Source organism: Festucalex cinctus, chromosome 21 (assembly GCF_051991245.1).
Source record: "Festucalex cinctus isolate MCC-2025b chromosome 21, RoL_Fcin_1.0, whole genome shotgun sequence".
NCBI lineage: Eukaryota > Metazoa > Chordata > Actinopteri > Syngnathiformes > Syngnathidae > Festucalex > Festucalex cinctus.
Genome location: NC_135431.1, coordinates 15,137,770 through 15,159,487, shown reverse-complemented (window position 1 = coordinate 15,159,487; position 21,718 = coordinate 15,137,770). Strand labels below are relative to the sequence as shown.

Sequence of the window (21,718 nt, the reverse complement as noted above, 5' to 3'; positions counted from 1 at the left end):
GATGAAAACAAATGAATATTTTTGCTCTAATTGCAGTTAGTTTTATAAACGGAAAATGTAATTTCATTTTTTTTTCTTCTTCTTCTTCTGAAGGAGCCTAATAAGATCTGAAACAAAATTCCGAAATGACAAAAGATTAACAATAGATGACCAGATCTTGGCTAAAGAAGGCAAATGCAGGCAAGGTTAGGACATGAATCCAAAGACAACGCGGCTTTTCATAATCTGAACTAAAAATGCAAAATAGCCAAGGAAAATAACCACCCAGATTTAATCCTTTGTTGTGTGTCCAGTGTTAACTCGATTAGCAATGCTAACTCCCACTCAGATTGCATCACTTCACTCAAGCCATTCCCTTGCGTCCTTCTCAACAGGAGCGTTCCCGCCTCCCGAGGGCCAGAAGGAAGCGGTCTCTCGGCAAATGACCCTCGACCCCGTGTGGCTGTGCGCCGTCCAGTCCTTCGCGTTTGTCTCCGGCTACATGTGGTACAGCCTCTTGCGGCACCTCTACTGCGGTATGTTTTGAGCAGGCCGACGAGGCGAACAGGAAGGAAGCGCCTCGGGATCCCCGCCGGTGTCGTGCGACGGATGACTGTACATTAGCGTAGTGAGACGACGGACGGGGTGGTTTAAAAACAAAAAACAAAAATATGTATAAGACATGTAGACAAAACAGATTTACAGCCCTGACACGACACATGATCTCTCACATCATGGCTCTCATGTTGATGTTTACACATAGGCCCTCACACAGTCATGCATTCAAGAGGCTCAGGACAAAAAGGACCCGGTGTAGTTCCATGGCGTGTGTACGGACGTGTGAATACTGTGAGAGTAGAAACATCAAGTCCGCCCTTTTCGCCTGCCCTCTTTATGACGCCAAGTGGACGTCTGGAAGCAGCCGTGTGGACGCTCTGCTCCGCCTCCCCCCACCTTTACCCACATTGCACTAAAGATCCAAACCGCTCCTTGTCCCAGGATTTTTTTTTCTCTGAATGGTAGCTGCCTGTTTTGTTTTTTTGTTGTTGTTGTTTTTTTTCCCCCTTTTTAGCCCCCGCATCTTCACGACAGCCAGCACATGTATCTTTTCGTTGTCGTCCGGGCTGTTTACACTGGCGAAGCCGCTCCGACTTGAGTGCGAACGTACAGATCACTTGAAAAGCGACTTGTGTGCATCATCTCAAGATGGACTGAGAAGGTGAGACTTTTTTTTTTTTTTTTCCTCATCAAACAGCGTCGCTTTCCAATTATTTAAGCCATACGCTCAGTGTTGTCAAACACAAGGGAACATAATTGTGTTGAAAAAAAAATGAAAAAAAAACGACCGTTCACTTTGGCTTTAAGAAGTGTAGGCATTGATGCAGTAGGAAGAAAAATGTGGGTGACCTCCAATGTCCTTTTTTTTTTTTTTTTTTTTTTTTTTTTTTTTTTTTTTTTTTAAATTGAACTTCAACCCCCCCTTGACTAATGTGCTTTACGTGTTGTTACTGTGTGACGTCAGAAGGCGGAGACAATTTATGGATTCTGATTTTATTTTCAACATACAAAATCCTCTGTACATAACAAACCTCAAAAAGCAATGTCAGTCACCTGTCTGTGAATATTTCAGATTTGTTTTTTGTTTTTTAAACATAATTTTGTGTTTACTTCTCATTGGTACACTGTTGTAGTTTTAATTTAATTTTCCCGGGCAGGAAGTTATTGTCAGCCTTGTCATCCCAAACATTTTTGGTTGTGAAGATCCAATGTATGTAAATTCTCTTTTTGTTGATACCTTTGGACAGGGTTTCCCAAAATGTTGTCAGCTCAAGTCATAAACGTATTGTCATATTACCAACATAAACCATAGGACTTCCTATTTTTCTTCAAGCTTACATTTTACTATGACAATCGGCAACCGAAATAAAATGGACGGATTTTTGGGAAAGCCTGTCCAACAACACATTCCCCAGTGATACTGTTTTCCTAAGGGAAAAAAAAACAGATTTGTTAGGATGAATAGTTCGAAAGGTTTGGTCTGAAATTGGGTCAGCAAGGGTGGGGGCCATGTTATGGAAAGAAAAAAAAAAGAAGTTATTTTGGTTCTGATTTCAATTGTTTTTTGTTTTTTCGAGAATTCTAGAGCTGCATTATTGTTAGCAAAAAAAAAAAAAAAAGAATTGCTGGCCCTCATTTCTTTGTCACTGTTGGCAAAAACTGTGTGAAATACAAAAAAAAAAAAAAAAGTGCTACCTAATTTACCTGGTAAAATGTTTTACAATGTGTCATTCACTGGCCCTTATAGCCTATATATTTTTTTCTCATCTGTGTTTCCAAAGAAGGCAGGGAAAGTGATGTTTTCCTAGATGCGGTTTTAGGAAATAAACACCATAGGGATGAAAACAAATGATACTTTAACTGTCTGTAATTTCCCATTTTGTACTTCTCCTTTAAATTCCTAGTTACACAGCCATTTTACAACACAAAAAAAAACTGTGCTGGAATAAAACCTCAAAGATCGTAACCTCTGTGTTGTATTTATCCTTAATGCTTTTTTTTTTTTTTTTTTACCAGGTAAATGAGACATGTTACCGACAAACTCTTGACCGCGGAAAAGTGTCCTGTCTGTGTTCTGCAGTTGCAATGAACCATTTGACAGGTATGGGCCCCAGGGTACTCAATATCACGGTTTGGTGGGTCCTCCAACAATGATAACATTCCCTGTGGAAGCACACAATAAAACATCCTTTTACGCCCTCACAGGACTAATAAAGTATCCATCTATCTGTCTACTATGTCAAAAATGCTACAGTGAAGAAGACCAAGCTGAATGCTGCAGCCTCCTCCCTTTAGACTCCTGTCCTCTATCAGTGAAACGTCTGTTGTTGTTTTTTTAAGATGCCTGTTTTCCTCTTGACCCAGCAGACTGTATTGACACAGTGACAACTATACTATGACATCCCACAGTCCTCAGGCTCTCTGCAGGAGTGACCTTTGCAGAGCCAGACTGACAGATCCGTCCGTGGATGCTCTCACTCCCCGCGGTGCGAGCGATGTCAGTTTTGGGTTGTTGCGACTCGCCAGGAGAGCGAATGAATGAATCATTTGAGCAAGTGTAAGCGAAGCGGCAAAGGGAACTGACTGATCACTTGTGGAAAAAAAAACAACAACAAAAAGAAGCCTGTCAATTGGTGGTTGTGAAAAAATGGCTTGGCGATCATTTTGTATGTGATGTTGTTATTCATACGTAATTATCTTTTTAGGCCAACAGACATTTTAAACAAAACTTACTTTGCTTGAATAATTTAGAGCGATACTAAAAAAAAAAAAAGACCGCAGTCGCAACACAACATACAAAAATTATTTATAACATGTTTTTGCACAAGATAAATACAGTAGCTGCATATTGTGCGACTATTTGGCGTCCTCTATTGGAGACCTGGTGCGTTTACCGCTCTAATCTCGCGGTTCTTGGGCTCAACCGTATCCCTGGCAACCTCGCCACGCCCACCCAGTCTCCAACCAATCAGGACATCTCCTTCCTGGTGAGTAGACCAATCGTAACCGAGATTCGTTTGTTTCGCTAATTTAAAAACTGCAAAGTCGCTTTCTGTTTCCCCAACAGCAGCCAAGCACACGAACACTTGCTGAACTTTTGACATCTGTTCAACAAACATCGAAACGGACGCACCTTGAAATATTAATGTAATGTGACATTTTAACATAACCTTTGCGTAGTTCGCTTGTGTTGACAAAAACAAAATGCCGTCCCGCATTGGTGACTACGAGGTGCTGCACACCATTGGGTCCGGTTCTTACGGAAGATGTCAGAAAATAAGACGGAAATCTGACGGAAAAGTGAGTAACCATTGTTTTTCTTGTGTTTAAACGATTAAAATAAGGTTTAATGTTTGTTATGCTTGGACCACGTGTTCCAGGAAGTCACTTTATTCGAAAAATGGAGTACGCTGAGTGTGTGACGTCGTATTCTTGCGCCACTGCGCAAACTAGTCAATTGTGTGCCATTTGTAACATTGAAATGTCATAATTACAACGTTTTAAAAACATTTGTAGGACATAAATATTACTTATTCGTGGTTCAGACGTCCTGACCACCTCACTCTTATAATACCTGTATTACTCCCCTCTCTTACTCCTATCTTTACTTGACCAAGGTTCTGGTGTGGAAGGAGCTGGATTATGGCACAATGGCTGAGAGCGAGAAGCTAATGCTGGTGTCGGAGGTGAACCTCCTGAGGGAGCTGAAGCATCCCAACATAGTGAGATACTACGACCGCATCATCGACCGCACCAACACCACGCTGTACATCGTCATGGAGTACTGCGAGGGTGGTGATCTGGCGAGCCTCATTGCCCGATGCATCAGGGAAAGGTGATTTTGTGGCCCTCAGAATACCCAGAAACCACATCTTCTAAAGTAGTTATTTTCTGTTTCCGCAGACGCTATTTAGACGAAAAGTTCGTCCTGCGCGTCATGGCGCAGCTCATGTTAGCGCTGAAGGAGTGCCACAGGCGGAGTGACGGCAGGCCCACCGTCCTTCACCGGGACTTGAAACCAGCCAACATCTTCCTGGACGTCAAGCAGAACGTGAAGCTGGGCGACTTCGGCCTGGCCCGGATCCTCAACCACGAAACCAGCTTCGCCAAGACGTTTGTCGGAACGCCTTACTATATGTCCCCTGTGAGTTCTAAATTCTGAATAGTGCCAGTTTCGAAAGGTTGTGATTGATACGTTTGCCTTTCAGGAGCAAATCAACCAGATGTCATACAATGAAAAGTCGGATATTTGGTCACTGGGTTGTTTGCTGTATGAGCTGTGCGCCCTATCGTAAGTTTGGTTGAGAGCATTTCCTCACAGTATGCTTTACTATACAGTAAAGCTTTTTTTTTTTTTTTTATTGTCTTTCCAGGCCCCCCTTTACCGCCTACAACCAAAAAGAGTTGACCGTCAAGATCCGAGAGGGCAAGTTCAACCGAATCCCGTATCGATACTCAGAGGAAATAAACACCCTGCTCAAGAAAATGCTCAACTTGAAGGTTTGAAATCATATAAATGTAACATCCCATTAAGGAATTTTCAAATTGCGATTTATGTTGTTTTTCGTCGCCATCAGGACTATCTGAGACCATCTGTAGAGTCCATCCTCCAGAGCAGCCTTCTGGCCCAAGCAGTCAGCGAAGAGCAGAGGAAGGTGCAGCAGCTTCGGAGGCGGTCGGCAGACTCTGACGGCGCTTCGGAAAAGCCCACAGAATTAACACCTTGTGTCGCGGAGCTCAGGCTCCGGGAGCGGGCCCTGAAAGAGCGGGAAAAGGCGCTACAAGAACGTGAGGAGATGCTGGAGCGTGAGTTTTGGATTTCTCTTGTGCTTGGGATTCCACGTGGGATTTGGCTACGGGTCAGCCCTCAAACCATTGTTTGCAAATTTGGACAAATGTCGAGTTGTTAATTTGACTTTGTTTCAGAACGAGAACGTGAGATGTGTGTCCGTGAACACCTTGCAGCTGAGAAACTCTCAAGGTATTGATTCATTTTTTGTTGTGGGCCACATCGTAGTGGACTAGGAGTGTGACAGTATATCAATATTGTGATACTTTGTCTCCCGATAGATTATTGATACGCCTGTGCGAGTATCGCGATATTTGTAGTTAATATACAGCCACTATAACAGCTCCATTCTTCATTACTTATTGAGCAATTACTTGGCGGGCCACTAGGAGAAGCGCCTCATAAGAGTGGCGGGGAAATGGACGGAAGTCTTCAGGCGAAGAAGACTCATGAGCTTACTTTTGCTTGTGTAAGACATTCATCTGCCCAGCAACTGACTCAGTTTTGCATACTTTTCTATGAAAAAATGTGTATTATATCTTCAGTTTTAACATTTTAAAACATATTTTATGTTTCGACTTTGTGAAGCACACAATTTCTGAGGAATATTAACTCTTTGACCGCCAAAAACATTTAATAACGTTTAGTAAAATCACGATGTATGCCACCATAAACGTATTATTATTATTATTATTATTATTTTTTTTTATATATATCAGTGGTCAGTGCAACGTCCAAGTGCAGCGCTGCCAAGTCAATGAGTTGTGAAATCAAAAACACCCACTAACTAATGGCCAGCAGATGGCAGCATTGTATCTCTTTTCAATGGGCTGCCGGTGAATGGAATTACTCAACTCAACTCAAGCGGTAGATGCTCGGGCCCTAACTAGAGCTGCGAATTACAATGAAACATGACGCAATCTGATGAAATAGAACGTTTTCAAGGCTGACGTGAATGATCAAAGCCTTTGTAACATTAAACCACAAAAAATATTAGTATCAAAGTCACTGTTGTGGAGAAAATGTATCTTTTCTTTTCAATTTTCGCTCAATGTCACTCAAATTACCTATTTTCAAATGGTGATTACTAAAGAACAGAATAAGGTAGAAACACACTTTTTTTCTAATGAAAGAATGGAAGGCGATCTTTCATGTGGTACCCATGTTGGATATGTGGCAAAAGAACACAATATTCTGTTTGCTTTGAAAAATGAGTTAGAATGCTTGAAATCCGCTGGTATTGGGGGTTGTTTTTTTGATAACGTGTGGCAGTAAAAGAGTTAATTCTGATTTATTATTCAAGTAATTTTATTTATTTTCTTTTGCAATGTTACACAAAAAATTGAGTTTATAAAATGAAAAAAAATTGACTATGTAGCTGACTGACATGTTGCATGACAAGTGTTTATTGTATCGTGAGGGCTGTGACGCAAAATAAATGTATGATCACCTCGTATAACAACAAATCGATTAATTACTAGTTTTTAAAACAGATGCCAGTAAAAATTGCTTGTTCAAATATTACATTTATTTTAAAAGGGGTATTGGTAACAAAAAATGCTTGTAGGATGTTTTTAAAAATGAGGATAATTTGTAATGTGGTTGTTTTTGCAAGAAACGTGAAGTCGATGCAGATCATTTGCTATGTCAGGCCACATAAAAGGATGGAGCAGACCAGACCAGATCTGTTTGACACCTGCGACATACAGTATTTGTGTGGATTGGGCAGTTTGCATGTCCTGCCACATTAAGATAAACAAAAAACATGCATGTTAGATTGACTGAATATAAAATTGTTCATATGTGTGCATGGTTGGATTTATGATCTACCCATTTATGTTTGGTTCCAGAGCTGAGAACTTATTGAAGAATTTCCATGTGGAGCATCAGCGGGAGCAGGCTCCCCTTTTTGATAAAAGCTTAGGTATGCACAGCCGATGAAGACCTTTGAACACACAAACAACCCAGCTTGGAAATTTCTGTATGATTTTATTCCTGTATAACTGCTATATGTCAATAAAGATTTGACCAAACTTGAAAAATGTCCCAATTTTAAAAATAAATAATGCAACTTAACTGGTATTTATGAAAAACACTCTTTTGCTCCCGTAGGCATGTGGGAGCGGTATTCCCCGGGCACGAAGAGGGTCCACTTTGCAGGTGCCAACAAGGAAAACCGTCAACTGGATCACACTGTGACGATGACACGGCGGGACGACGTCGTCGGTCGACATGCTCAAATCTTGACCGATTTCGAGAAAGCCTGTCAGATCCTCGGCTTCCGCATCTGACAGCTGTAGCGTGACCAAGTGTAAATATTAGCAAAGTGCGATGACTACTGAGTGTAAATTAAGCTCTTGTGTGTGTGTGCGCTATTTATAAGGTGGTGTGCTTTTACAATAATTTGTAATTCAGCCAGATGTTATGATTAAAAGTCTTAAAAATCTATTAAAAATACATGTGACCAAATTAATAGGCTATAATTGGCGCAAATTAACACATCAAGTGGCATTCAAAAGTGGACGTTGAAATGTGAAATTGTATCAATATAGGGGGAGGAATACATTGCAGCTCTGCTTACCTTTTGACTTTGACATGATTTGATCAAAGTGGTCTTTTCACTGTAACTTCACTTGGTTGGGAAACTCAGCGTTGAGGTGGTTATGTAAATTAGCCACATTTAGCGGAAGTGCAGAACAGCTTGCTCAAACATATTTTCAGAAATAGGTAAATGAAATAAATATTTACTTATTGTCACGCTTGCTTGATGGACAAGCATTCCAAAGACCCAACTATATGTCTGCAAACATAAGTCCAATTTCCACATCTTTAAATAATTTTATGTTGGGTGCTTTTCATGTCACTCAAGGTCACCTCACGGGATTCGTTCATTTTTTTTTTTTTTTTGAACATCTCTTTTAAAATTAAGACATATAAAATGAAATACAGTTTAAAATACAAGAATCAAGCTAATACAAATTAATTTAAAAAAAAGTCAAAGTAATTACATTACTTTATATTGAATACACCTGTTCAAATACCTAAATCTGCCACAAGAGGTCACTCGTTTGCCATAATTGTCCATCGATTTAAGTGTCTAAACTTACTACATTGTCGCGAGTATTCCACTATCGTATGGTTTGGCAATTTGTCTTAACCATTAGCGTTTTTTTTTAACTCATTCACTGCCTTTGACAAGTATACTTGTCAATTGTATTTTTTAGAGCGGTGCTAAATGGGGGCGAATCTGAGCATGCTCCACTGTAAATATCAAACTTGGAAACAACTTTACTGATGCCCAACCACCGGTAGATGACATTATTGCCCCATTTTATAGGAAATAAACACAGTTTCAGAGTCCATGGGAGAAATGGCTGTATTTTGGCAAACCTACATTTTTCTGCTGTCAATTATAAAAGAACGGGACGGGACAAAAAGTAGGGAGTCTATTCTGTTATTTGGTAGATTCGGTTTATATATAATTATTGAATGTAATATCACGTGAGTATTGGAAATGTAAAAATTTTCTATAATGACTGGCAGTGAATAAGTGACTTTCAATCAACATTGGATAAGTAATTAAGACTACCCTCAAAATAAATGTAATTTCTAAACCATAGTCGATGTAATCCCTCCCTTGAGCATGTTGAGTTAATGATAAACATGATTTGGGAGGTAGACACTCTTAATCAAAACACGTATGCGTGTCAGTCATCAAGAGCTCACGTTTTTTACGTCAAAGGTGTAACATACGTACATACTCTTGTACCATACGTTACACTTATCAGGCAAGTGTATGTAGGTTTGTTCAAGCCATAATAGCCGTCGTTATTTAATTTAATTTTTATTTTTTTTTAGGAGTCAGTCTTGTACGATAATGTGCACTTAAATCATCGCGAGACTGCGCTCGTGTGGCGTACATAGCAACCACCGTTGCCCGGTTACTCTGTCCCTCCCGCTTACGATGACATAGACAGTCAACCAATCGGCTTGGACCTATTGTCCTCTCGTCCAATAGGAAGCCGCATAGGGCGTGTCCTTTCTCAGTCATTCTGTGTTCCGTGTGGAAAGTTTACCGGCTCGGGTGCAAAGTTTCAGCCCGTCTGCAAACTGGAGCTGGGACGAACGCTGGAACATGGTGGTTGCCGAGTCACTATTTTTCGGATGAATTGTCCTTCCATTCGAAGTATCGCTGCCATTAAAGGGACAACTGTAGAGTGTGTAGAGTGCGGGCGACTCGCATTGTCTTTCCGGGAGCCAGTTAGCTCGACTTGTTAGCTCGACTTGTTAGCTCGGAGTTCATTCTTGCTTGAGCTAGCTAGCTTTTGACGAGCTAGTTTCCCCCTTCTATAATAATTTCGACAGCAAAAATGGCTTGTGCGCCTAATCGACTCCGGCTGCTATGCATGCTCTCTTTGACGTTCGCCTTTTTCATCGTGGAGGTGGTGGTGAGCCGGATCACCGCATCCCTCTCGATGCTGTCGGACTCCTTTCACATGCTGTCGGATGTCATCGCCCTGATCGTGGCTTTGGTGGCGGTGCGCTTCGCCGAGAAGACCCAAGCGACCGACAAGAACACGTTCGGCTGGATCCGGGCCGAGGTGATGGGGGCGCTGGTCAACGCGGTGTTCCTCACGGCGCTGTGCTGCACCATCGTGCTGGAGGCAATCGAGCGCTTCACCGAGGCCCGAGAGATCGAGCGTCCGCAGGTGCTCGCCGGCGTGGGCTTCGCGGGGCTGGTGGTCAACCTGCTCGGGTTGTGCTTGTTCCACGGGCACGCCGGCGGGGGACACGGACACTCGCACGGGGGGAAGAAGGGTAAAGGCGCCAAGTCTCACCGCGCCGACAACGGGACTCCTGGAGAGACCAACATTTTGGTGGGGAGCCACAGCACCTCCACGGACGCCTGTCAAACCATCGGTAAGCAAATTGCCGAAGGCTTCGAAGATTTTGTAAATAAGTACTTATACATTGAGCCACTTGTATAACTTGTTTTTTTATAAAGACACCTGACCAAACTCACAGACTAGACTAGGTTGGTCGCCTGCAGTTCCATAGCGGCCTGTAGGTGTCGGCAAATGGACAGATGGACCAGGTCGCTTGTAGACTGTCAAAAAAAAGAAAGAAAATTCTGTATATCGCGTTCTTAATTAAAAATAATAATTTTAAAATATTTGTCATTTTTAAATTTAATCTTTGAGCTAATTTTACTTCAATTAATTAACCAACTATTCTAATAAAATACAGTATATAGAAATATTTTAAATATTTGTCATTTTTACATTTAATCTTGGAGCTAATTTTACTTCAATTAATTAACCAACTATTCTGATAAAATATTTTACTTTATAGTTTATATTAAATAAATTAACGGTACTATGTGGTGTAAAATGAGTATTCTATTGATTTTTAATAAATTAAACTAGTAACAATTTAACAAATTCAAATTACTAAAAACAATAATTCTCAATTTTCATAAGATGATTCATTAACCAATACTTAAATAAATAAAAATATTTTACTTATTTTTTTTTTTTAATACAAATCAATTGACAATGAGATTAGGTGTCAAAAAAAAAAAAGTGTTAAAATGTTTAGAAAATTGTTTAAGTAATAAATTATGTACAGGTTTTTATTTATTTATTTTTAACACATTACATAAGTCAAATATTATGACATCCATATCGGTCAGGCTGTAAAAATAACTCATTCTCATAATTTATTTTTATTATAATAATTAAATAAATTGTTTATAAAATAAATACAAATATACTAATATTTCTTTAAACCCAGAAACAATTACCTTAACCCACAATAAATAAATAATGAACAAATTCAATATTTTGTAAATGTATAAAATTATTATAAGAATTACAATCCATTAAAAATCAATTATTTAACCAGTTATGTGATAAATGCATAAAAAAAATAAAATGAATACATTTTTTGTTACTCAATTTTAGGGATTTTTCTATATTTTCAGAACGGAGCATATATACTCTCACTTTTGAAGAAGAAGAAAAGTCTTTAGTTTGTATTTTTATTTATTTTTGCTAAACTAGAGGCTCGAAGGAAACGCTAGAGGTTTTCTCTGAAATTGATCAGAAATTGAAATTGAAGTTAAAAGTCATGTATTCATTTCATTTAAAAATAATTTCTCATTATATACATGGTTAATTGAGTTATTGTAAATACGGAAAATATTAGTAAAATGTATTATTATTATATATTTGTTGGCCCACAATCCACAGGTTCCCCACCCTTGCATTTGACATTATGTTCAAGTTGACTGTTTGCCCCCCCCAAACCTGCTGCCCCCACGCTATCTTCATAGTCAGCAGTCCACATTGCATAACAGTCCAATGTATTTCATGTTATCCTATTCAGAAACAGTCTCATGATGGTTATGTCTTTTAGTTTCTAGGCGTGTATCGTTCTCACTCGTTTGGGCTCTGAGGGGTTAAATCCATTCCCAAGGCCCAGCTTACTCCCCCATATGCACTATTTGGCCTTGACATTTTCAATAAATGGAAAAACGGCTCGCACCCCTCCTCCACGCCCCAGGTAGCAGTTACTGGACCGTACATCAGCATAATGGCGGAGTCAACGGCCAAAACCACACCATTAGCTGCTGATGAACGAGCCGTCATTGTCTGAGAGATTGAGGCAAACAGTTTCTTACTCTCGTGCACACACACCCTAATTGATTGGATTTTGCCCATTAAGAAATGATTGGTGTATTTAAATTCGGCTCTTAAACAGTCTTGGCTTTTATTTAGTGTAGCTCAAAACAAACAAACAAGCAAACAAACAAAAAAACAATTCCTCTTTGGTACCCAAAAATTCATGACCGTAAAACATTACTTCTCTTGGCAGTCAACTATGCAATAAAAATTGACCTGCTGCCCATTTTGGGTCCTGACCCGGAGTTTGATTGAATCAGGGTGTCTGCAGAGTCTTTATAACTCATACAAACAAACTCTAGTCGGTGAGTTTTGGGGCACAATAGGGCTGGGTATTGCCGGCAACCTCACGATACGATACGTATCACGATACAAGGGTCACGATACTATACGTATCGCGATACATATGTATCCCAATACTTGATTTTCAAGGCGATACGTATTCCGATATATTACATTAATGTACTTGCATTTTATAGTAAGAGCCATATGTATACCTAAAGGATATGTTTATTATGCTATATGTTAGCAGCTCTTCTGGTTTACCACCAAGCAGGATGCCTGTTCTAAATGTGCACGCACTGTAGAGCAAGGAGCAGTTTTCTCAGACACACCGGGAACATTTATTAAAAGGCATGAGCCGATATGAGCAAAAATATCAAAGTATTAAAATTACAGCTCTAAAATGTGCTTTTTTTTTTCATGCAACACATTCTATTTAGTTTTTAAACAAAACATAGGAAAATTGGTACATTAAGACACGTGTGCCATGTTAAGTTTAGAAGTAAATAAATGTTGACATTCTTCCTCTGCTTTCATTTTTCTTAGCAAGACAGTGTCCAATCACTGGTGAGCTATTTTTGCATTAATTGAAGGCAATTAATTTCAACGACGCTACTGGTTTTTATTTTTTAGGTACAATGCAAACTGCAAAGGCAAACGTCAACTGCCTATTTAAAGTTAACGAGCAATATCGATTCTGACGCCAGCGTATCGATGCGGGTATTGTAATGAGGCCCGCAACGATATATTGCCGTATCGATTTTTTGAGCACACCCCTAGGGCACACATGGCCACTGAAATAATTGACAGTTTCCCAAATGAAGCCTGAGCTGAGTTTCTTTTTTTGCGAGATTGTAAATCACCTGAAATTCTTCACATAACCTGCACAATGTGACCGCAAAATGCCCCTTTCTGGTTCCTGCCTGCCATCTTGTCAAACCTGATTTGAGTCATGCTCCAAATCAAAAAATGCAAATTCAGCACTTAAACTCCCTGTTGTAATCCATCTCAACGATCACTCTAGTTTTTGTTCCTCTCAAACTTTCGGGCCAGGGGTGGTCGGCGGAATACACCGTGAAATGGTCGCTTACTAATCACATGACAAATATACATAAATGGTCAGTCACACTCACGTTTGTTCACACTTGGGAATAGTTAACCCTGAGGGCCCTATTTTTGTACCTAGCACGTGGGTGGAGTTTTCTTTTGCTATTTTTGTAGACACGAGCAGTTACAAATCTATTCACACCGTCGTGACAGCCGATGATTCAGCGACCATTCCATTTGAAAGTGGAATGATTCGATTCCATTCAATATGGTATGGCTCAGTTCGAGAGCATATGATGCAATGCCTCTGTTGTTGTCATTTTACAAACATTTGAATGAACCTGTCAGTAATTTGAAGGTGCCGTTTCCCTCTAAGACAGGGCCGCATTCAAAAAAATAGAACCAATATATACATAAATAAAACCAGTAGGGGTGTTAAAAAAAAAAAATCGATTCGGCGATATATCGCGATACTACATCGCGCGATTCTCGAATCGATTCAATAATAGGCAAAATCGATTTTTTTTTTTTTTTTTAGGATTCACACCTTAAGCATGGAAGAATGTTATATGAACGGAACATTAAGCCTTAATATTTTATTTTAATGCTGTTTAAACATGAAACAGATTACAACCTCTATAAGACTGAAATTTCAGATAAATAAATAATACATTTTCATATAAATCTTACACTCTACAAGCTTACTGATTAGTATTTTCTAAATTTGAATGAAAAAAAATCGCAACAATCGACTTATAAATTCGTATCGGGATTAATCGGTATCGAATCGAATCGTGACCTGTGAATCGTGATACGAATCGAATCGTCAGGTACGAGGCAATTCACACCCCTAAAAACCAGTCTTCCAATCAATTTTATGTTGTTTATAAATTGTTTAGTTAAAAAAAAAAAACGACATTACAGCCTTCTTTTAAGAGGTGATAAGCAAAGTTTGTGGTGGACTGCGCCCCTGTGACCCACTACAAAAGAACTGCCCCTGTATTATGTTGATCTCTAAAATGAGAACCAAAAGTGAAAGCTGTAATAAGTTTACTATTTTTTAGGATCATTAATTGGACCTTGACAAGGAGCTGAAAGTACTATTTTGGCTTTTAGCTTTATGCATTATAAAGAAGATATATATATTTTTTTTTTTACAGTTTTCAGTTTCTTTGTGTCTTTCTTTGCATATTCTGACACATTTCACAGCCCCTTAAAAATAAATAAATAAAATAAAATGGTGATTCGGGCTGTGCCAAATGTTATTTTGAGTGTATGTTACGGGCTGCTAAAAAAATCGAAGGTGGGACACAAATGGCCCCCGGCCTTAGTTTGGACACCAGTGTAAAATCTCTCCAATAAGACAATCTGATACAATCGCATCTTGATGTATTTGTGGATATATGTGGATCAATTTGATTAAGTTCGATTCGATGCGCTTGCATCTTTTAAATTACAAAACAATTTTCCAGTTCAAACTGGTTTTTGTTATACCCCGAACACAGGGGGTCTGCAACCTGCGGCTCTGGAGCCACATGTGGCTCTTATTCCCTCTCCTGTGAATCAAAAAAAAAAAAAAAAAAAAAAAAGAGAAAATAACTTTTTTTTCTTTTTTTTTTTTTTACATTTTTTTTTTTTAGATAAAAATATTCTTTAAATTAATTAATGATTTAGTTTAAAAATGAATTAAATATTCAAAAAATTGTCAGTCCACATTTTTAAGTTGTCTGAAAAAGTTAGCCATAACGTAGATGAAAGTGTCTGAATATTACCTAAAAATCTCCAAAAATGAAGAGTAAAAGCAGATATTTGCCATAAAATTCCATGAAACTGTCAAAAATGTGAAAAAGTTGAATTAAAAAAAAAAAAAAAAAAGAAAATGTTGAAAAGTAACCATAAAATGTGCAAGAAATTCCGGAAATTACCATAAAATGTCATTGGAATTGCCAAAAAAGTCAGAAAATGTATTTTAAAAAAAACAACAAAAAACAACAACAACAAAAAAAGGCAGAAAAGATAACATTACTATAAACTACAATAAAATGTCCAAAAACAAAAGATGAAATTTGCCCCAAACAATTAATTCAGAAAGTTGCTTGCAAAATAGTAGTGTTGTTCCGATACTGCTTTTTGGCTCCAGATACCGATTTCGATACCCAGCTTTGCAGTATCGGCCGATGCCGATACCATACTGATAACTAAGGTTTTTATTTCTCAACATGAAAAAGCTGTCCTGCCATTGGTTCAGAGCATTCAAGGGCCAATAGGATATCTTAGATCAGCATGCAGTGAACATGCCACATATCAGTGAACGTCGTGCACGAGCAAGACACAAGATGCTGCATCCAAAGTCCTATATTAGCATTGGAAATAATGGTATCGGCATGTTACTTGTTAGTACTCACCAATACCGATACCACTATTTTAATGCAGTATCGGGGCCTCTGCCGGTACCATTATCAGTATCGGAACAACACTACAGAATAGGCAGAAAAAAAATCCAAAAGAGGAACGGCAGAAGAAAATGAATCTCAAATATTGAATACGGCACATTTTTCTGTCATCTATAATAAGAACTTGGGCCCTTAGATCAGACGCACAGTTTCGTTCATCATAATGTTCAAATGTTTTGCGACTCTAAACAGATATTTTGTTATTTATATAGCCTAAAACGCTTCTTTTGACAGTAAATTGCTGACCCCTGCCCTAATATATGAACTAACTTGGAACCAAGGTTCTTTTAGTTAACTAAAACTAACAAAAAACTAAAATAAAAATAACAAATTTTAACAAAATAAAATAAAAACAAATGCTTTTTAAAAAATGAAAACTGACATTTCATTTTATGTTTACAAAACTAATTAAAACTATAAATATAGCAAAAATGTCCTTTGTTTTTGTCTTTGGTAATTAGCTCATTTACTCCCAAAAACTTATAAATATGTTCTATTTTGAATATTACCATGCTTCCAAAGATGTATTTATATGTTTTGGCTTTGATGCAACCTCTGAACTGAAGAAAACGCTTGAAGTAATGGTAGTTATTACAAAAACGGCCAGCAGATGGCAGTAGAGTATACGAGATCAAAAAGCTCTTTTCCCCACCATTTTAAACAGATTTGTGAATAATGGTGAAACTTAGCCATATCCTAATGCTAATTGATGCAAAATCGAAACAGAAATATACTTTTTTTTTCTGACGAAAGAAGACTGTAATTCTTTCAGTAGGTTCCATGTTTTTATAGCAATAGGACACAATATTCTACGGGCCTTGAAAAATCAGTCAAAATCCAGTAAAACAGCGAAAATGTCCTGGGAGTCAATGAGTTAATTTAATACATGAGCCTTTAAATGTGATTTTTAAGTGGATTCATTTTGATATTAACCGGAATAAGAAAGTTTGAAAGTGTGTCACACACAAGCAGCAGCCAATAGAAAAGCACCTTCAGATGAGGTGTTTTTTAAATATTGCGCACAATTAACGAATAAAAAAAAATAAGAAGCTAAATAAAAAATAAAAAAATAAAAAACTCAAAACGAAATATTAACCAAATAAAATGAAAATTGAAAAACTATAATAACCCTGCTTGGAACTCCGTTTTCATCCGCAGACTTGAGCCCTAAAGAGAGCGCAGCGGCGCAGCTGAACGGCGGCGCGCCGTACGACGAGCTGGACAACGAGCACAACACGTCGTCGCAGCTCAACATGCGCGGCGTCTTCCTGCATGTGCTGGGCGACGCCCTGGGCTCCGTCATCGTGGTGATCAACGCGCTCATCTTCATCTTCGTGTGGCAGCCCTGCAACAAAGACGAGCTGTGCGTCAACCCGTGCGTCGAAAGCCACGCCAGGGACCACCACCAGGGCAATCGCACGGCGCTCGACGACCTAGAGGGTCCCGCCATGCCCGCCGCCAATGTGGCGGGCCCCTGCTGGGTGCTGTACCTGGACCCCACGCTTTGCCTCATCATGGTGTGCATCCTGCTGTACACCACGTACCCGCTCCTCAAGGAGTCGGCGCTCATCCTGCTGCAGACGGTGCCCAAGCAGATCAACATCCACCGGCTGAACGAGCGCCTGCTCAACCTGGACGGCGTGCTGGCCATCCACGAGCTGCACGTGTGGCAGCTGGCGGGCAGCCGCATCATCGCCACGGCGCACATCAAGTGCCACGACCCCACGTCCTACATGGAGGTGGCCAAGCGCATCAAGGGCTTCTTCCACAACGAAGGCATCCACGCCACCACCATCCAGCCCGAGTTCGTCACCTTCAGCTCCGAGTCGCAGGACTCCCTGTGCGAGCTGTCCTGCCGGACTCAGTGCGGCCCCAAGCAGTGCTGCGGCGCCAGCGACAAGCAGAACCCCGCCGGCGAGAAGAAGGCGGGCGGCGGCGACCTCCGAGTCGCCGGCGGCGAGAGCCAGGAGCCGGCCGCCGTGCCTCTGGTGCAGCCGCAGGTGATCGTCACGTCGGAGGTGGAGTCGTCGCTGTGAGAGAACCGGTAAGGCGGAAAAACGGCTCCGGAGTTTTCCAAAAAGTAACTGATGAGTTTTGGATTTTTCGGCGTTTAGATTTGAGCTCAGATCAAAAATGAAAAAACTGGGAAGCAAGACATACGATTGAGTTTGATTGTTAATATTTATTGAGCCATAGGTTTGGTAACAACAAGCATCCTTGGAAAAAAATGTTTGCTTGTTAGTTGCCACAATCAGTCAGGACCAAAACCGTGATCCATCAAATGATCCATATTCTAACATGGAGATTTGCATTAGTGGTGAACAAAAATTTATTAAAAAAAAAATAAAAAATCTCTCACACACTCTGGTTGGGATCACTGGTATTAAAGTTTACATCACGGACCACATCGTAAATCTGCTTTCCTTTAGAGCAGGAATGGGCAATCTCAGTCCTCGAGAGTCGGAGTCCTGCAGGTTTTGGATGTTTCCGTTGTCCAACACATCTAATATACGATCAGCTCATCAGCAAGCTCTGTAGTAGACTGATAACGATCCCGCTGATTATAATCAGCTTGTGTTGGAAGGGAGAAACCTCCAAAACCTGCAGGACTCCGGCCCTCGAGGCCCGCGATTGCCCACCCCTGCTTTAGAGGGCCGTCATGTCACCATGAAACAATTTAACTATATATTGTTATCAATGAACTCAATCATACCCAAATAAGCATACTATTGTTTAATTTATGCAGAGAAGGGATTTTCTTCAAGGAAAGTACAAAGTTCACAAAACTGGTTCTCTAATTCTAGCAAAAGCACATTTTCAGTGTTGGATGAAATGTGCGTCGATTTTCAAATAACGCTTCAAACATGTTTGTACATTTGGTTGCAGTGTGGACTGATTGTGGTGGCTAAAAAGCTTAACGGAATTTTAGGATGGCCCGATCGATTAATCGGTCGATATAAGCGCTTATAAAATTGCTGCCACCAAAAAAATATATACTTTTTTTTTTTTTGGTGTGGATGTTGGCAATTTTAAAAGAGCTAATATTGGCTGTAAAAAAATAAAAAATAAAATCCATATCAGTTGGGCCCTACTTTATTTATTTTTTAACTAAGGCTTGTTACCAAATTTCCAGGCCACTAACACACAACCAACCAAATATTAACACATTGACCACCAAAAACATTTAATGATGTATGCTAAAATCCTAATGAATGCCGCCATAAACGTTAAATAACGTTTACGAAGTTTTTTTGTTTTTTTTCTTTCTCAATGGGCAGTGCAATGTCTAAGTGGACCACTGCCTGGTCAATGGGTTGTGAGATCCCAGAACACCCACTAACTATGGCCAGCAGATGGCAGCATTGTATCTCTTTTCAATGGACTGACAGCATATCAAAATTACAATGAAACATGACGAATCTGATGAAATAGAACGTTTTCAACGATGACGTGAATGATCAAAGTTTTTGTCACATTAAGTCTAATTCACCGTGTCACTAAACAAAAAAAATAGGAGTGTCAAAGTCGCTGTTGTGCAACAAATGTAGCTTCACAAAAAGCTTGTTTTCTCCATTTTGTTTTTCTATTTTCGTTTATGTCACTCAAATGAACAGAATAAGGTAGAAACATACTTTGCATGATATTTTGTTTGCCTTGAAAGATGAGTGAAAAAGCTCAAAATTAGCTGGCACTGTCTAGGTTGTTTTTTTGTTTGTTTTTTTGGATAACGTTTGGCAATCAAAGAGTTTTAATACAAAACTCAGAACTGTGGCCTGTTTTTCAGTTTCTAAGCCAAAAATGTCAATATAAAATTCACTTTCTTCTGTTCGGTTTACCAAAAAAAAAAAAAAGTTTACTTTTTTGCTCTCCAAGTGAAAAACGGATCAAATGAAACACAGATTCTTCTCATCATTTTCGGCATGTCAGGGTCGGCTGTCTTCGGACCCTTGTCCCATGGTGTTGCTGTGCCAAAGCTTCTCTTCAGGACCTCGAAACGTCCTCCATAGCAGACGTCACGCCCCCTTCAGCCTGTGGACTATTTTGTGTGTATTCTCTGAATCCCCTGACCCCTCAAAATGGAGTATTGTATTGCTTAATTAAATTTTTAAGTTATTAGAAAGAATCTATTTCTCTCTGTAGATGCTGCTTTTCTTTTCTCTTTGGCCCACCATCTATGCTGGCAGTTAAATTTTTGGCCGTTTTGGAATAAAAAACCTCTCTTAGCCTGCCTTGCGCTCACTGAGTGTAGTCGACGTAAATTGCAAGTACGCGGCCGCATTCATTGAAGATTTATTAATGCATCCGGTCGCTAAGAAACGAGCCCCACAATGTCGCCGGTGGGCTCATGAATGACGGCCAGTCGTTATTTGCTGGCGTTCCGCTGTCCAAACCGAGACCTGTTGCTGCGGGTTAAGAGCTCCACGATGCCAGAACTCTCCAAGCATACAAACCACTGTCAGAGGGACTCATCATGCAGTTTGTCTGTGCACTGCTTTGGACGGCTGAGCACCCAAGAAGTCTTTATAGTGGCCTTGAAATTGTCTTAAAAAAAAGAAATCACTCTACTTTTTGTCACTTAACACGGTGCAATTTGAGAATTCCACTCCTGATTTAATGTATATGCAATGTAAACAAAATGTGCTGGGAAATGTATTTTGATGTTTCATTTTTATAATGTGCAGTCACTTCAACACTGTGTCTCTGGGCACATTTATGTAGCTTTATGTGAAAAATAAAAGTTGTTTTGTTTTTTTATTTTAGATATGAACTGTCAGCTGATGTTTTTGATATGTTATCTACAGTTGCTGTCCACTGTGTCATAATAAGAGAAAAATATATGGCTGTTTGGTACAGTTGATGAACTCAAATGTGTCTCTTGCTCTTTTGTATATTCAACGGGGATTGCATACGAATTAATAGGGAATTCTGTGAACTTTATTTGGTGACAACCAAAATTTCCACCCTTGGAAACTTGAGCCACATAAGCTAACTTTGTGTACAAGGTCACTCAAAGACAGTTTGTCTTGTTCTTAAGCTGATACGGTGTAATTCTTTTGCGCTTGTCATACGCTACCACAACTCAATATTGATTCAGCAGCTCTGAGGCATTATTATTATTTGTCAGTAAGGACGCTTGCAACCAAGCACTAGTTTAGCTTTTATTACACCAACACATCTTCAGGCATCTGTTTTTTCTCAGGAAAAGAATTTGAAAAATGAACAGGTTAGCCAATATCAATACCATCATGTGTTACCAAAACAAGATTAAAATCCAGAAAAAGAAAGTAAAAACGACTATGTATTATTTTAAACATTATTTGTGCATCACAGTTGGTTAATGAAAACTAAAACAATTATGTTCTATGCTGGCGCGGCCCCACCAGTCTGAACACTGAGCGGCCATTTTGCCACTTGCTGTCAACTTAAAATGACATCACAGTTGTTTAGGTTCAGATAACAAAAGTCACATGACCAAACACAGAAAGTAGATGAGCCGTGATTAGTCATTTACTGACCCCTTGAGCAGCTGTGATGTCATTTTCAGTTGACAGCAAGTGTCAAAATGGCTGCCCCTTAGGTATATGAAAACGGGTGTCTTTTGCTGCTTAATTCATATTCAACAAACGCAACATTAATTAGAAGGCCGTGCATAGAACATATTATTGTAAAGAAAATGTTTACTTATGTTTTAAAACAAAATTTATTTGTAAAAGAAATGACAGTTAACATAGTATTATTATACAGAAGAAATAATGACAAACATTTGGGAATTGTAGTTTTCTTTACAACAAGGGAAGTGGCCAAGCACATATTGTTCATGCAAAAACTGCCATAATTACAACTGTCGGTCAGCATCTGCTACATCTGCTGACCATGTGATGGGCAGCCACATGGTTTTACATAAGAGGCCAGCAAGGGGGGAAGGG

At 39.4% G+C, this 21,718-nt stretch overlaps 3 protein-coding genes across 4 annotated transcripts in view; all 3 read left to right on the top strand.

Moving 5' to 3' along the window:
• lpgat1 (lysophosphatidylglycerol acyltransferase 1) overlaps positions 1-2,503 on the top strand; it is a 32,732-nt gene extending 30,229 nt beyond the window's left edge. Inside the window, exon 8 of the mRNA XM_077510211.1 lies at positions 375-2,503. Coding sequence (XP_077366337.1) covers positions 375-526 — 152 coding nt within the window. The 3' untranslated portion in view covers positions 527-2,503. The remainder of the gene's footprint in view (positions 1-374) is intronic.
• Positions 2,504-3,689: 1,186 nt separating this feature from the next.
• On the top strand, positions 3,690-9,909 carry nek2 (NIMA-related kinase 2). 2 transcript variants are annotated; one of them, XM_077510209.1, is made up of 10 exons: positions 3,690-3,837; positions 4,155-4,372; positions 4,441-4,681; positions 4,746-4,828; positions 4,911-5,037; positions 5,115-5,343; positions 5,464-5,518; positions 7,177-7,250; positions 7,439-7,637; positions 9,769-9,909. In XM_077510209.1, exons 1-9 carry the CDS (start codon positions 3,742-3,744, stop codon positions 7,615-7,617), a joined length of 1,302 nt encoding a protein of 433 aa, XP_077366335.1. In that variant the 5' UTR covers positions 3,690-3,741; the 3' UTR covers positions 7,618-7,637; positions 9,769-9,909. The 2 variants fall into 2 exon arrangements, with proteins under 2 accessions (XP_077366335.1, XP_077366334.1); XM_077510208.1 differs by lacking the exon at positions 9,769-9,909 and having other exon boundaries at positions 7,439-7,795.
• On the top strand, positions 8,825-19,867 carry slc30a1a (solute carrier family 30 member 1a). Its single transcript, XM_077510201.1, has 3 exons — positions 8,825-10,246; positions 16,950-17,835; positions 19,719-19,867. The coding sequence occupies exons 1-2, from the start codon at positions 9,697-9,699 to the stop codon at positions 17,825-17,827; spliced, it is 1,428 nt and encodes a 475-aa protein (XP_077366327.1). The 5' UTR covers positions 8,825-9,696; the 3' UTR covers positions 17,828-17,835; positions 19,719-19,867.
• Positions 19,868-21,718: the final 1,851 nt, after the last annotated feature.

Coding starts and splice junctions, on each gene's coding strand:
- slc30a1a (XM_077510201.1), top strand. CDS start 9,697: ATGGCTTGTGCGCCTAATCGACTCCGGCTGCTATGCATGCTCTCTTTG. Junction 10,247..16,949: donor GGACGCCTGTCAAACCATCG/GTAAGCAAATTG, acceptor TTTCATCCGCAG/ACTTGAGCCCTAAAGAGAGC.
- nek2 (XM_077510209.1), top strand. CDS start 3,742: ATGCCGTCCCGCATTGGTGACTACGAGGTGCTGCACACCATTGGGTCC. Junction 4,829..4,910: donor TATGAGCTGTGCGCCCTATC/GTAAGTTTGGTT, acceptor TTGTCTTTCCAG/GCCCCCCTTTACCGCCTACA. Junction 5,038..5,114: donor AGAAAATGCTCAACTTGAAG/GTTTGAAATCAT, acceptor CGTCGCCATCAG/GACTATCTGAGACCATCTGT.